The sequence below is a fragment of the Cricetulus griseus genome, chromosome 2 (assembly GCF_003668045.3).
Source record: "Cricetulus griseus strain 17A/GY chromosome 2, alternate assembly CriGri-PICRH-1.0, whole genome shotgun sequence".
Lineage (NCBI taxonomy): Eukaryota > Metazoa > Chordata > Mammalia > Rodentia > Cricetidae > Cricetulus > Cricetulus griseus.
In genome coordinates, this window is record NC_048595.1 from 15,737,193 (window position 1) to 15,753,205 (window position 16,013).

At 48.2% G+C, this 16,013-nt stretch overlaps 1 protein-coding gene across 7 annotated transcripts in view; it reads right to left on the minus strand.

Annotated features, from left to right (window-relative positions):
* Nucleotides 1-7,380, minus strand: part of Usp48 (ubiquitin specific peptidase 48) — a 69,813-nt gene extending 62,433 nt beyond the window's left edge. For 4 of the 7 annotated variants that reach the window (XM_027399765.2, XM_027399763.2, XM_027399764.2 and 1 more), the window contains exons 1-2: nucleotides 7,248-7,372; nucleotides 6,621-6,833 (exon numbers count right to left, since the gene is read on the minus strand). In XM_027399765.2, coding sequence (XP_027255566.1) covers nucleotides 6,621-6,833; nucleotides 7,248-7,252 — 218 coding nt within the window. In that variant the 5' untranslated portion in view covers nucleotides 7,253-7,372. Of the gene's footprint in view, nucleotides 1-6,620; nucleotides 6,942-7,247 lie in introns of those variants that run through there. The other 3 variants (XM_027399767.2, XM_027399766.2, XM_035439500.1) reach the window with 3 other exon arrangements.
* Nucleotides 7,381-16,013: the final 8,633 nt, after the last annotated feature.

A 16,013-nucleotide genomic window follows, 5' to 3' on the forward strand; every position in this document is an offset into this window, starting at 1 on the left:
TTCTCAGCTAACCAACTCACATTTGGGGACCTGCTCACCTCCAGGACAAAGTAGCATGGCAGCCCTCCAGAATGTTCCAACACCTCCTTTGTAATACTTGCACTTTATCACTTTTATTTATTTTTGTTTTGTTTTTGGAGACAGGGTTTCTCTGAATTGCTTTGGAGGCTGTCCTGGAACTCGCTCTGTAGATTGGGCTGGCATCGAAATCACAGAGATCAGCCTGCGTCTGTCTCCTGGGTGCTGGGATTAAAGGCGTGCACCACCAACGCCCGGCTCCAGCACACTTCTTTACAGAATTTTAAGAACTTTTAGACTTTCCTAAGGAACAGGTGTTTAAGTTAGCTATGACAATCAAAGACAAGCCAGGCAAGTGGTGGCGCAAGCCTTTATCCAGCACCAGGGAGACAGACGCAGGCGGATCTGCACAACTAGAAATGACAGACTAGAGATACCTTAGATGAAAGACAAAGTCCCAGTCATTAAAAATGGAATGACAAACTGGTAAGCACAAAACTTCAGAAAAACAAGTGCTATCTCTGGTAACAGGAGACATAGTGCGCTGTGGCAGAAACCTCACAGGAGGGCAGTGGTGTCTGCTGGGAGTCTCCAAGGGCAGGTGGAATGGATTCAGTGCAGGAAGACAAGAAAGCATTCCAGGCAGAGGACAGCAAGTGGGAAGATAAGGCTAAGAAACCAGGCTAGGGCAGTTTTCCAGCACACCTGAATGTTTGGGTAAAAAGTAGAAAAGCTAAAGAGGGTGTGGAGCAGCTGGGAGGTGGTGGTGGTGCAACCCCTTTAACCCCAGCACTCGTGAGCAGAGGCAGGCTGCTCGACAGAGTGAATCAGAGCCACACAGATAAACCATTTGTCTCTAAAAAAAAAAAAAAGAAGAAAGAAAGAAAGAGAGAGAGAGAGAGAGAGAGAGAGAGAGACTGGAGAAGTCAGAGGCCAGATCAGGTAGCAGGAGACCTCCACTGAGAAGGCAGGCCCAATCTGACAGCAGCAAGTCGCCACAAAAAGGCTTTATGCAGACAACGAATCTGAATCTGCACTGTAGCGGTCCACCAGCTTACTCAGCTCAAGTTTCTGCAAGCTTTATGTACTGATGTACATGCAAGTGCCCTTGGAAGCCAGAAGAGGGCGTAAGATTTCCTGCAATTTGAGTTGCAGGTGCCTGAGAACTAAAGTGAACGAGGTCCTCTGCAAGAGCAGTCAGTGCTCTTACCCACTGAGCTATCTCCCTAGCTCAAGAACTCTCCTTTAGCGGGCGGTGGTGGCGCACGCCTTTAATCCCAGCACTCGGGAGGCAGAGGCAGGTGGATCTCTGTGAGTTTGAGACCAGCCTGATCTACAAGAGCTAGTTCCAGGACAGCCTCCAAAACCACAGAGAAACCCTGTCTCGGAAAAAAACAAAAAAAAAACAAAAAAAAAACCCCACCTCTCCTTTACCTCTGGTGATGCAAGACAGGCTTCCCTGCTCTCGCTGAGCACAGGCTACTCCTTCCAAAGGTTTCTGAACTTCTCTATTTACCTCTTTCATCTAAGAGGTGAGCTGCCATAAAAACACTTGACAGCACTAAAGCAGCAGCTTTTATTTAAAGCTTTCAACTCCTTGGGGCAATTTAGAAAGAAAGATTCCTCATGGAAAATGAACTACTAAATCAGTGTTTAAAAGACTACTGGAACAAGAAGCCAGCTCACTGTGGCAGCAGAGTCAAAGGCTGCCACACAGGGACCTCCTCGGGGCCTGAAGAGGCCCTTCCTAGTACCATAAGGCATTCAAATTAAAACAAGCTAAGCAGCTTACCTACCCTTCCTTGCCAAATAAAGAAACAAAAACTAAGAGTTACAGCTCAGTGATAGAACCTATGCTGACAGGCACAGCTGAGGCACAAACAGACACCTTGGGTTTCTCTGCCAATGCAATCAGTCATATCAGGCCGAATTACAAAGACCAGATTTAATTTGAGCAAAGCAACTCCCGGTGATTCTGGGGAAAGAAAGCAAGAGAAAAATCACATGGCACCTCGAGGGACTAGAACTTAAGTACTCTGTAGGCTCAGGGGAGGAGCCAACTCTTGGCAGGTTTAGGCGGGGTTTGGAATGGGACCACAGCTAGAGATAGTCAACAACAGTGCCTTACTCTGTAGCTTCTGCTGGCCTGTGAAGCCCTACAAAGAGACTTACTGATCTTGCATTTATAACAATCTTGCCTCTGCCTCCCGAGTGCTTGGATTACAACCAGTTTATGAAGTGGGGATAGAACATAGGGCTCCTACATGCTAGGCAAGCATTCTATCAACTGAAACACATCTCCAGCCTTGATTTTTCTTTTAAAGAATGTCCTTGGAGGGCTGGGGAGATAGCTGGGCTGTTAAAGGATAGGCTCACAACCAAAAATATAAGAATGTCCTTGGTCACAGGTAGTGGCACATATCTTTAATCCCAGCTTCCAGCACTTGGGAGACAGAATCAGGCAGGTCTCTGACTCTGAATTCCAGGCCAGCCTAGTCTGCAGAGTGCCAGGCCAGCCAAGACTACACAGAGAAAACATGGGGTTGGGGGTGCACAAAGCAAGGTGGTAAATAGTTATAATCCCAACTCCAAAAAAGGTTAAAGCTGGAATATCAAGGTTAAGAAGGGCTATTCAATGAGAATGTCTAAAAAAAAAAAAAAAAACTCCTAGTGATGAGCTATGGCCTAGGATTAGGCAGCACTTTGACTGTCTTGTCCCTCAGCATCCTACGAGTAGACTTGCTAGATAGACAGGCAACAATCAAGCAGGACAAGACACTGGGTTTGAAGCATAAACCTCCTAAACCAGCCATAGTGTGGTGCATGTCTTTAATCCTAGCATCAGGGAGGCAGGTAGATCTCGCTGAATTCAAGGGCCATCCTGATCTACACACCAAGTTCCAGGATGGACAGGGATACACTGTGAGAATAGAAGTTTACACCATAAGTAGGCTGTGACAAAGCCTGCTGGAGGCAAAGGGAGCAACAAGGACAGTTTGAGCTACACAGTCTGATACCCCAAAAATAAAAACCAGGCTGGAAAGATGGCTCAGTGGCTGATCCCCAGAGCCCACATGGTGGTAGAACAAACTCCAAGCTGTTCTCAGACCTTCATTCACTCACATCCACCCATCCACCCATCCACCCATACCGAGGGGAATCTTGAGAACTTAGTACCATTGTTCTTACCCTGTGTTTTTTTTTTAAATTTAAAAACCTGTGGTTTAGCCAGGTGTTGGTGGAGCACGCCTTTAATCCCAGCACTCGGGAGGCAGAGGCAGGCGGATCTCTGTGAGTTCAAGGCCAGCCTGGTCTCCAGAGCAAATGCCAGGATAGGCTCCAAAGCTACACAGAGAAACCCTATCTCGAAAAAAAAACAAAAAAAAACAAAAAAAAAAAACAAAAAAAAAAAAAAAAAAACCAAAAAACAAAAAACAAAAACAAACAAAAGAAAAATAGTGTAGTTTATTTAGTTTTTTAAATTTAAATTAGAAACAACCTTCTTTTACATGGTAATCTCAGTTCCTTCTCCCTCCCCTCCACCCCTGCCCCACAGACCCTGTGATTTTCTTTTTAAAGCAATTTCAGAAATATAAAGTCCTCAAGGCAGGGTGTGGTGGCACACATGCCTTGGAGGCAGAGGCAAGCAGGAAGGAATTCTAGGCCACCCTTATCTAGGTGAGACCCTGCCTCAAAAAAAGGGGGAGGAGAGTGAAAATGGCCCATATACAGAAACCCCTAGCCAAGACTATTTATATAGAGAAAACTTGTCTTGGGAAAATAAAACAAAAACAAAAGATATTCCACAGTTAGTAGTTAGGGAAATGCAAATCAACCACAAAAAGCAGACAATGTGTTAAAAATGTGAAGAAATTGGAATCTTCCTACACTGCTTGTGAAACACTGAGAAAAGTATTTCCTTGAAATGTTAAAGACAGTTGCCACATTACCCAACCATTTCCCTCCCAGATACACCTGAGTAAACAAGTGTGCACACAGTCTGCATGAGAGCAGACAACAGACAAAAACAATCTACAGGTCACCAACTGAAAAGCGGTGCTGTGTAGGGTGGTAAATGGCTTTGATCCCAGCACTCAAAGGCAGAAGGCAGAGATTATGTAGGTCAGATCATGTCTCAAAAACAAACAAAAAGCTGGGCAAAACTGGGCCTGGTGTTGCACACCTTTAATCCCAGCACTCTGAAGGCAGAGGCAGGATGTTTCTGTGAGTTCAAGGTCAGTTTCGTCTACAAAGCCACTACCGGGACAACTGTTACACTCTCTCTCTCTCTCTCTCTCTCTCTCTCTCTCTCTCTCTCTCTCTCTCTCTCTCTCTCTCTCTCTCTCCCCCACGCCCCCCCCCCTCTAACCAGTCTGGGCAATCTAGTGAGACAAGGTCTTAAAGAGGAAGCCAGCACGCCTTTATCCCAGCACTAGGGAGGCACTGGCAGGTGGATCTCTTGAATTTGAAGCCACCCGGGTTCTAATACAGCCAAGGGATACTCAGAGAAGCCCTGTCTCAAAAAAAAAAAAAAAAGAGGAACTGAGGAACTAGAGAGATGACTCAGTAGTTAAGGGTTCAGTTCTCAGCACCCACACAATTGTTTTGTTTTTGTTTTTAGAGACAGGGTTTCTCTGTATTGCTTTGGAGCTTGTCCTGGAACTTGCTCTGTAGACCAGGCTGGCCTTGAACTCACAGAGACCCGCCTGCGTGTCGTCCCCCCCCCCCAGTGCTGGGATTAAAGGTGTGCGCCACCAACACCCAACCCACACAGCAATTGAAAACACCTATTATCTGAGAAGAGGCAGAAGCAGGCAGATCTCTGAGTTTGAGATTAACCTGGTCTACAGAGTGAGTTCCAGAACATCAGGGACTATTTCAGAGAAACTGAATCTCAAAAAAACCAAAAAAATAAAATAAAAGGCCGGGACTCGAGATAGTTCCAGAGGTCCTGAGTTCAATTCCCACCAACTACATGGTGGCTCACAACCATCTGTAATGAGATCTGGTGCCCTCTTCTGGCATACAGGGATACAGGCAGGCAGAACACTATACATAATTTTTTTTAAAAACTGTAAAAATAAAATAAAATGAAATAAAAAGCAGAGCGTTGGTGGCTCATGCCTTTAATCCAAGCACTCAGGGCAATACAGAGAAACCATGTCTCGAAAAACCAAAAATAAAAATTTAAAAATCCTCCAACACAAAAATAAACTTTCCTGCCTTACAAAAATAGAAAGAAAAAGCACCCTAGATACAATGTATTCTACTTGATTTCCTACAACTTTCAAAAGGTTTATGTGCCCAAGTTTAAGAGTGTGTGTACTGATGCACAGGTGCCCACAGTATTTAGAGATGGCTTTGCTTGCCCTGGAGCTGGAGTTACAGGTGGTTTTAAACCATCTGATGTGATTTGGGGGAACAAATGACACTGTGGTCCTCAATTAGCCATACCTCCAGTCCCACGCTTAACTCTTTTTATTTTATTTATTTTTTATTTTTTGAGACAGTAGTTTCTAGTAGCTTTGAAACCTGTCCTGGAACTCACTAAGTCGACCAGGCTGGCCTGGAACTCAGTGATCCGCCTGTCTCTGCCTCCAGCGAGACAGGATTAAAGGAGGGCAGCACCAGCGCCTAATCCAGATTGAACTATTGCTAGGTACGGAATTGAACCAAGGACCTCAAGCGTACAAAACAGCCACTCTAACCCCAAGCTAAATCTCCAGCACTAGTACTGTACATTTCAAATGAGAAACGAGTCCCTCAGTCAAGCTGTTTATATTCCATAACACACTGACTGATCGTTCCAGAACTTTGAAAGGCGTCCAAGTGTCCATATGAGCAAAACCTGGAGAGCGGAACGACGCACTTACTTTACTTGTGGAAACTTCAAACTTGCATTCTATCTCAAATGAGGCAGCACCGAGGCCATGCATGAACTTGACTCTCCCATCTTCCACATCTCCCCAATCAACGGAGCTACCTCGCATGCATGCCTAGCTCAAGCCTAACGCAATCAATTCGATTCAACACACCGGACCAGATTACAAGGTAGGAAAACCACTCTACCGCTAAGGATTCAACGCAAACGGAGAAGGTCGAGAAAAGGCTCAAGAACCAAGCAAAAGGAAAAACAACTTGCAGTGCTGCTCTGTAAAGTGCTGTGGAGTTAGGGTGACCAAAAGAAATAGGAACCACATCAAAAAGAGCCGGCCAATCAGAGTAGGGGGCCGATGACGTAAGTTAACCAAAGGTCTTTCTAAAGCTGTTCTCTGCAAACGATACCTAGGCTATCGGGCCTTCTCAGTGTGCAGTGACGGGAGACATAGTGCAACCAAGTTCACGGCCGCAAAGTTTCTTCTCTTTTGCAAATGAGAAAGGCACAACTGTGGCCAAGGGCGACCAACCCTCCGGTGTTTACTAAGCCCTATCTCCAACATCTCCACCGCCATCTTCTGGGTGAGAGTCCGGCAGCCGCATCACTCCGGGGGCTGCGTAGCCCGGGTGGTGCAAACCAACAGGCGAGGCGACGCCGGCACCGTGGGCACCGTGCACCTCAGTGGTCGTTCTCCCGCTACGCCTCGGCCACGTGAGAGCCTCACCTGCAGACGCCTCGGATACAGGGCTCCAGCCAGATGCGGTAGGCGGTCTCGATGTGCTCCTGCGACACCTCCTCGGGCCTCACCGTCTCCGCCCAGCGCCAGGCCGCCTTCTCCAGCTGCAGCCGGGGAGCCATGGCCTTGACCGAAAAAGCGTTTGCCGAGCCGGGCGGCCGCCGGCGCCGCCTCCGCCTCCGCCCGAATGGGCTCCGACACCTGCCAGCCGAAAGAGGCAAGCGCTCCTCTTAGCCAGGGGACCAGTCAATCACCCGCGCGCGCCACAGCCGCCGCGCCCGCCCGCTCGCCCGCGCCCAGCCTGCGCGACCAGCCGCAAAGCGCCGCCGCCGATACCCGACAGCCCCCGCGCCTGCGGACGTTGGAGGTGTACGCCCCGCAACAGCCTGCGCATGCGTGCTCCCATCAGTCCCTGCGCCGAGAGCGCCTATAATACGAAGGGCGGAAGAAAGCCAAGTAGCTGCCCAAAGGCTGCTTGCCACGTCCTTTACTGCCGTGGCGAAGGCAACCACGCTTCAGCCCCCGTCCGCTGCTCTGACGAGCCGGCGCCTGTCCTTGCTTTCCATACTTCCCCTGTAACTGTGACAAAGTCACGCCAAAGAGTACTCAACGCACACCATCGGGCCACCGGGGCAGCGGGGTGGGACCTGTTAACAGTAGAAACCCGGCCAGCCAGAGACTCCAGCGTGGGCTCCCTGGAGGATGATTTAACTTGAGCTTGGGCGGATCCCGACTCCTTTTCCCCGAGCCCTCTGACGTCACGGGGCGTTATGTGCTTTGCCGGTGCTGGAACGGAACTACATATCCCAGCTTGCACTGCGACATGCCACTCGCGGAGTGCGAGACATGCTGGGATTTGTAGTCGTAGAAGTGGGACGCTCAGTCTTGAGCCACAGAGTTTTTTGTGGCGCACGCACAAGTCCGGGACTGATTCTTCACTGTAGGCTGTCTTCCTACTTGTCTATACTTTGACCTCTTAATTGTTTATGGAGGGCCCACCCTAGCTGCCGGGTGTGAAACAATTTCCTTTTTGCATCTCCTACCCTTTGGACCTAAAGGCTAAAACCTCTCGGCGTTTTGTAAGTGAACCTCTAAAGAGAGGACATTCCAGGACTTTAAACATGGAAAAGCCCCGGGGGATCCAAGCACTAAATTCCTCCTTTATCGGATCTGCCCCTCCCCCACCCCAGTAACCTTGAACTAAAGTCATTAGCTAATTTAACAAAGGAAGACAAGATTTGGTACTTGTGGTTGGGTTTTGGGTTGAAAATAAAAAACAAAGATCTCAGCCGGGCGTTGGTGGCGCACACCTTTAATCCCAGCACTTGGGAGGCAGAGGCAGATGGATCTCTGTGATCACCTGGTCTACAAGAGCTAGTTCCAGGACAGTCTCCAAAGCTACAGAGAAACCCTGTCTGTAAAAGAAAAAAAAAAAAAAAAAAAAAGATCTCCTTCTCAAGGTGTGGTGAGTCAGAACTGTAATAACACTTGTGAGGCTGAAAAGCTAGATGGAGCTTCTAGATAACCCTATACACACAGAATGACTTTGTCTACACAAACACACACATAACCCTATACACACAGAATGACTTTGTCTACACACACACACACACCCCTTGGCCTTAGGGGTAGGGAGGTGCAGAACCTTGAGGGAAGACTTGCCTGAAGAACTCTTACATACACTAATTAAAAGTGAAACACCGCCAATAGTGGTGGCACATGCCTTTAATCCCAACACTTGGGGAGGCAGAAGCAGGTGGGTTTCTTTAAATTCTAGGCAAGTGTGGTTTATAGAGGGGAGGGAGTGCCAGGACAGCCAGCTCTACACAAAGAAACCCTAAAAACAAATAAAAATAAAAACAAAAAAATTGGTGGGGCATTGGTGGCCCACGCCCTTAATCCCAGCACTAGGAAGGCAGAGGCAGGCAGATCTCTGTTTGTTTGAGACCAGCCTGGTCTACAAGAGCCAGTTCCAAAGCTACAGAAAAGCCCTGTCTCGAAGAAAAAAAAAAAAAGCTGAACACAGTTGTGGGGCCTGGGAGGGCTCCCCACCTTTAATCCCAGCACTCTGAGAGGCAGTAGCAGGTAGATCTTTGTGAGTATAGTGTGTTTCAGGACAGCCAGAGTTACATAGTGAGTTTCTGTCTCAAATTCAGGGGTTTAAGAGATTGCTCAGTGGTTAAGAGCACTGGCTGCCCCTCCCTCCTCCAAAAGGACCCCAGCATCTACACAACAATTTACACAACACAGACAACCCCCCTGGAACTAGAGTTACAGATAGTTATAAATTTTAATGTAGACTGTAACTCTAGTTCCAGAAGGGTTGACACAAAGGTTGTTAGACCCCCCGGAAAACTCAGGTATCAGGGGTCCCAGGCCATGACCGCGGTCACCTCAATCACCAGGCAGATTTGAGAGATTGCTGCAAACTGCATGAGGCTTTATTGTAATTTAACGAGCTAACCCCATGTTAGCTCGGGTCTTTGGTCCACCCGCCATGTCGGATGGCTAGCAAAGATAGTTTGGAGCCGCTGCGTACAGATCTTTATAGGGCAGCATAAGGGGAGTGTCTAGGGGTATGCACAGGTTCAGGATTGGTGTGCCTCCAGGCTTGGAGGGTTTGCCCTGTATTGATTGGTCAACTGGTTGTTATGGCCCATAGGCCCTCCCAGGGTGGTTGCCATGCTCTCTATGTCATTGCTGTGCGCTTGTCCGTAAAGCACACCCAGAGCCATAAAGCATAGCGCCACCAGCTAACTTCTGATTGGTTCCTTGTCACGAGGCAGGCATCTGACTTTCTAGTGACTAAGACAAGGTCATAGAGCACGTGTTCAGTCGTTATGGCTGCCAAAAGAGAAGCTGGTCCCTTCAAGGTGAAACACCATTGCACATAAAAACAAATATTTTTTTTTTAATTTAAAAACAAAAAAAAATTGGCCGGGTGGTGGTGTTGCACGCTATTATGCCCAGCACTTGGGAGGCAAAGGCAAGTGGATCTCTGTGAGTTCAAGATCAGCCTGATCTACAAGAGGTAGTTCCAGGACAGGCTCCAAAACTCAAAACTACACAGGGAAACCCTGGAGGGGGGGGGAGGCAAGGATTGAACACAGTTGTTGACTTTTTGAGTTAGAAAAGGCCATCATTGGAGACTGATAACAGACAGGAAAGAAAATTCTGAGGGTGAGGTGAGTGTAGAGGTCAAACTCTATCTTAGGGGTTATGAAAGTTAAAAGACTAGTGATTGATAAGAGTGGAGATTTGCATCGTCTTCAGTCTGAGTCAAGGTCAGATTAGATGCAGAAATCTCATAGAACTTGCTGCAAAACCAGCTGGGCATTGAAAGGTTCAGGCTTTGACGCTGATCGGCTCTACCTCTTGAAGAGACAGACCCTGCCCCCTGACAATACTCAGGGCATGCGCAAAAAAACATGCTACGTCATCGCCACATCACCCATCACCCATGATGACTCTGGACATGTGTGGAACCTCAGTGTGCAAGCACAGTCTTCCCTTTAAAAGCTCCAACTTCTCCCTCTGCTTCCTCTCTACTCTCTACTCTCACCTATGCACTTTCTCTGCCTCTATGGGGACCGGCCATGGCGGTCAGCCATTACTCCTGTTCCTCCTCTCTCTTAGTCTCTGTTAGACCCCTGGAAAACTCAGGCCTCCGGGGTCCCAGCCCAGGACTGCAGTCACCCCAATCACTGTTCGAAAACTTGCTGCAAACTGCATGAGGCTTTATTGTTGTTTAACGAGCTAACCCCATATTAGCTTGGGCCTTTCACCCACCCACCATGGTGGATGGCTAGGAAAGACAGCTCAAAGGGTCTGCATAGAGATCTTGTAGGGCAGCGTAAGGGGAGTGTCTAGGGGTAAGCGCAGGCTCAGGATTGGTGTGCCTCCAGGCTTGGAGGGCTTGCCCTGTGTTGATTGGCCAATTGGTTGTTATGGCCCATAGGCCCTCCCAGGGTGGTTGCTATGCTGTGCTCATCATTGCTGTGCATTTGTCCGTAAAGCACACAAGGGCCGTAAAGCATAGCACCACCAGCTAACTTCTGATTGGTTCCTTGCCACGAGGCAGGCATCTGACATCTAGTGACTAGGACAAGGTCATGGCGAGCACGTGTTTCTGTCATGGCTGCCAAAATGGGGAACTGGTCCCTTCAGTCTCCATACTCTGCTGGGCCATATAATAAATTAGCTAACATGTCTCATCTTGGAACTTTTGAAGGGACCAGCTCCCCATTTCCACAGCCATAACAGCTGTCTGATGACCTTGTCTTAGTCACTAAGGTCAGATGTCTGCCCCTGTAGGCAGCCATAACAGCTGAACACATGCTTGTCTGACCTTGTCCTAGTCACTAGAAAGTCATATCCCTGCCTCGTGGCGAGGAACCAATCAGAAGTTAGCTGGTGGAGCTACGCTATACGGCTCTGGGTGTGCAAAGCCCAGCCCCTGGGCTGGAGAGGTTTAGGGCAGGGGGCAGGTGAGAAGGGCTGGGAGAAGGCACAGGCACTGAATGACACTTGTCCCAGGTTTCTCTGGGATCTGACAGTGCCCTAAAAACCTCGGTGAGCTGAGATGCTCTGGACAGGAAAAGTTGACGTGGAAACTTCCAATCAGGACAGCCACACACCAAACCCGTTGCTATCTACCACTGTAAGACTTCAAGGAAACCCATCTGCAAATGGAATCTTCCATCCCCAAATATCCCCCTTATCTGTTCTATAAAACCCCAAGATCCCTGTGCTGCATGCACACTGTCTCCACTTAGGAGGAGAAACTGGCCCTTCAGTTGTTCTGATTGGCAACAAACGTGCTTGTTAGCTGTTAGCGCTATGCTTTACGGCCCTTGTGTGCTTTACGGACAAATGTCCATTCTTTTATTCCAAGTCACTGCCATCAATGCTGATCCAACAGACAGGATCAAAATACACTGTGATCATGCATCACATTCTCAAAGAATAAATAAGCATTTCTATTCAAATACAATAAATTTATGAATTAAAAAAAATAGAGACCAGCCTGGTCTACAAGAGCTAGTTCCAGGACAGCCTCCAAAGTTACAGAGAAACCCTGTCTCAAAAAAAAAATAGAGGAAGATTTACAGTTAGAATAGATTGCCTCTCAGAGAGAGGGGTCAAGGATGTGGGTATCAGGACATCCAGTGGGAATCTGAGTCGGGGGAGGGGGTCATATTGCTCCAGAATCATGAATTTTCATCTCTACCGGCCATTCCTCATCAACATCCAAATGTGCTGGAATTTCCCTCATATTTTTTTTTCTGAGGCATGGTTTCTTTGTGTAGCTCAACCTGCCCTGGAACTCACTTTGTAGACCAGGCTGGCCTTGAACTCACAGAGATCCGCCTGCCTCTGCCTCCGAAATGCTGGGATTAAAGGGGTGAGCCACCCTGCCCCTGTGGGATTTCCCTCATTTAACAATCCATCTCTTGATCCCTGTGCCCTTTCCTATCAAACCACTTCCCTGGTTCCCCTGCATAGTAAAACTACTGGAAAGAATTCCCCATATTCAACTCCCATTCCAATTCTTCCTTAAACCAGTTCCAAATTGGTTTCTTCACTATCACACAAATAAAAAACATTGTCAAGTACCTGGCAGTGTTGGCCCATGCCTTTAATCTCAGCACTTCGGAGGCAGAGGCAGGTGGATCTCGTTGAGTTCACAGCCAGCCTTGAATTCCAGGACAGGCTACAAAACTACAAGAAAACCCTATCTTGAAAAAAAATTGTCGAAAGACAAAATTAAACCAGGCATTGTGGCAGACAATTGGTATCCTGACCTGTCCCTCGGGTCCAGTCATTCAAGGTTCCGAAAGGGGGGCTGCCTGAAAGAGTCATGGGCGAGAGAAAGGAAGGAGACCCTGCGGCGCAAGAAAAAGGACCAGAGTCCATCTATGCAATGTTAAGGTCTCGATTTATTGGGGCTTGCAGTGGGCTTATATAGCCCTGCAATGAGGAAGTTATGCAAGCAGGGGGAATAGCAGGAAGGAACGTCTAGTATTTGCTGGGGCTGGAACATTCTTGCAGTATCTTCAAAACAGCAGGCAGGAAGGCCCCACAGCCTTTTCTCGGAACAGTAGTCGTTAGCAGTCCTGCTTGGCCAAATGTATCTAATTATGGGTTACAGGAGGCTCACAGGGTTGGGCTTTAAGCCAAAAATTTTAAAGGTCATAAAAAGCTTACAAAGGTGGGCTTTAAACAGCATAGCTTTGGGCCCATGGCCCTTTACATCTCCCCCTTATTTTTTCCTTAACAAAGGAGGGAGGTGAGGACTAGGCCATAGGTAGCGTTCTTAGGGGGTCTTTGTTCATGACCGTCTCTGTCTTAGGTTAGTTCGACCTTGCCACCTCATTGACTTTACCTGTCTTCGGGTGATAAAAACCTGCCATCCAGGGGTCCCATGTCTTAGGTTAGTCTAGGAGGGAAGGAAGTTGCCCGTCATGGAGGCGGCCATTTGTACCCGGTGCTACCAGTGTTGCATGCCTAGGGATGGCAAGTTTGGCTCTAAAGCCTGTGACTAGACCTTTAACAGTTTAGAAAAATTAGTCTGAAAGACCCCGCCCCCTGGCTGGTTCTCTCTCGGTGACACTCCCGTTCGCGCGCGCACTCCCACACGCCTGGCGGCTGGCTCCCTCCCAAGCCGGTTCACCCAGGCGGGGGGCCCTCGACCCAGGCCCGCCCGCCTGGCGCCGCGCCCCGGGGCTGGGGCCGAGCGGGGAGAGGACGCCCCCGCCCCCGCCCCCCCGCCCGATGGGGAACCTCCGTCCCAAGGTCAGCCATCTGGACGCGGAGGGGGGAATTGGGTCTGTTGTACCAGGTGCAGACCTTGAGAATATACTGACCTAAAATAACTCTGTACCTCATTAAATTGTCCAATAGAATCCCTGTAACTATGCTTTTCGCTTCTGCACTGTGCTTTTTAGCTATATAAGGACCCCTCTCCCTTGGCTCGGGGCTTAGCCTAACAAAAGCTAAGCCCCGGGGTACCAGCGCTACTAATAAAGCCTCTTGCTTTTGCATCCAAAGTTCGTGGTTTCGCTGATTCCTGGGTGCGGGTCTCCTTCTACGAAAGTACCTCTTCTGAGGTCTTTCAGTCCTCTTTTGATGGCCCAAGGGGTCACTTAGCTCACACTGCTCAACGCGCTGTCCGTCGTTTGGATCCCGGGTCTGGAGACGGTGATAGTGTATAGAAACAAAATCTTTGGAAAGGGATGAATCTATTTGACTTTTTATAAAGCGAGTCATTCTTTGGAAGGCCCATGGGTCAAAAGAAATCAGCAGCAATAATCCTATAAGAGGTCCCAGGAGGGAAAGCCAGGGGGAGGTTGAAAACCAATTTTTATACCAGGACTCTTGTTGCTCTCTTTGTTTCTTTCTATCCTCCAGATTTTTCTTTATTTTTTCCATACTATCTCGTATTAACCCAGTTTTATCTTTGTAAAAACAACACTCTTCTTTGAGAGCTGCACAGAGTCCGCTTTCTTTGAGGAAAATTAAATCCAGTCCTCTCCTGTTTTGCAGTACCACTTCTGACAGGGAGACCAGAGAGTCCTTTAGATTTTGGAGTCCTGTTTGTAGTTCTTTTATATCTTTATCTACTGCTTGGGACAATTGAGTCAAATGTACGTATTGCTGTTTGGAAGTTATTAGGGAAGCTATTCCTGTCCTGGCTCCAGCTGCCCCTAAGCCCAGCACAATAGCTAAGGTGATGGCTGAAATGGGCTCTCTCTTGTGACGGGGGCCTTTCCTCCCAGCTAGGGAGCAGCTCCTCTGGGGCATGTACCAGCCAGAAACTACTTTTTTGGATAAATTATGTTTTTTTGTGGGGCAGTGGTGATACATGCCTTTGATCCCAGCACTCGGAAGGCAGAGGCAGGTGGTAGATCTCTGTGAACTAGAGGCCATCCTGGTCTACAGAGGGAGTTCCTGGGCAGACTCCGAAGTTACACAGAAAAACCCTGTCTCAAAAAAGCAAAACACAACAAACAAACAAACAAAACTGTAGTTGTGGGCCGGGTGTTGGTGGAGCACGCCTTTAATCCCTGTACTCGGGAGGCAGAGGCAGGTGGATCTCTGTGAGTTCAAGACCAGCCTGGTCTACAAGAGCTAGTTCCAGGACAGCCTCCAAAGCCACAGGGAAACCCTGTCTTGAAAAACCAAAGAGAAAGAAAGAAAGAAAGAAAGAAAGAAAGAAAGAAAGAAAGAAAGAACGAGGGTTCAATTCCCAGCACCCACATGGCAGCTAACTATTGTCTGTAACTCCAATATCTGACACCTCACACAGGCATACATGCAGGCAAAACACCAACGCACATAAACAAACAAAAACAAACAACAAAAAAAAACCCTGTAGGGTGAGAAATCAGATTGTCAGTTCCTGCCTCCTCTAGGCTACAGGGCATGTTTTTCTGACCTTCAGGTTCCAGGGTGCGTGCTGGGTTTGGCTGTCTTCTAGAATTCCTTGGGTGGCAGGTTTCTTGAGGCCTTGTGTTATGATAAACCTTGAGAGGGGACTTCGGGGGATTCCATGTCGGGTGAAGTTGACAAAGGGCTTGGGAGACAAGCATGCCAGACAGACAGAGCTTGAGTGAAAAGTTTTATTAGAAAGGGGAGGGAGGAGGAAGGAATGAGAAAAGGAGTAAAGAGACACAGAGACAGAGACACAGAGACAGAGACACAGAGACACAGACACAGAGACACAGAGACACAGAGACAGAGACAGGAGAGAAGGGGGAGACAGGAGCAGAAAGAAAGGAGAGCAGAGAGCGAAGAGCCAGAAAGAGAGCAGAAAAGGCAGAAAGAGAGCAAAAGAGCAAGAGTTAGTGGGGGTCTTTCTTTAAAAGGGGTCCTTTGCACCTGCATGTAGACTGTGCAACCCTGGAACCCTGAGCTGTCCAGGGTACTTCCTGAGTGCATTCTGCCAAGTGACAGGGGCAGGCCAGCATAATGCCTGAATCCTTTTACTTTGGACCAGTTTTAGGGTGGGGAATTTCCTTTACAACACAAAGTTTTTTGTTTGGTTGGTTTTGTATTTTCAGGACAGAGTTTCCATGTGTAACAGCTCTGGCTGTCCTGGAATTTGCTCTGTAGACCAGGCTGGCCTCAAACTCACGGAGACTCACCTGCCTCTGCCTCCCCAGTGCTGGGATTAAAGGCATTTGCTACCACATCCAGCTACAAACGAAGCATTTTCCCCTTTGTTTTAAATATGTGTATGTGTGTGACACAAGTATGTTTGTGTATTAAATGTGTGCAGGTGCCTGAGGAGGACAGCGGAGTGTCCCCCTTGAACTAGAGTTATAGGAGGTCATGAGCTGCCCTGTGGGTGACAGATGCTGCCCTCTGTCCACACTCCTG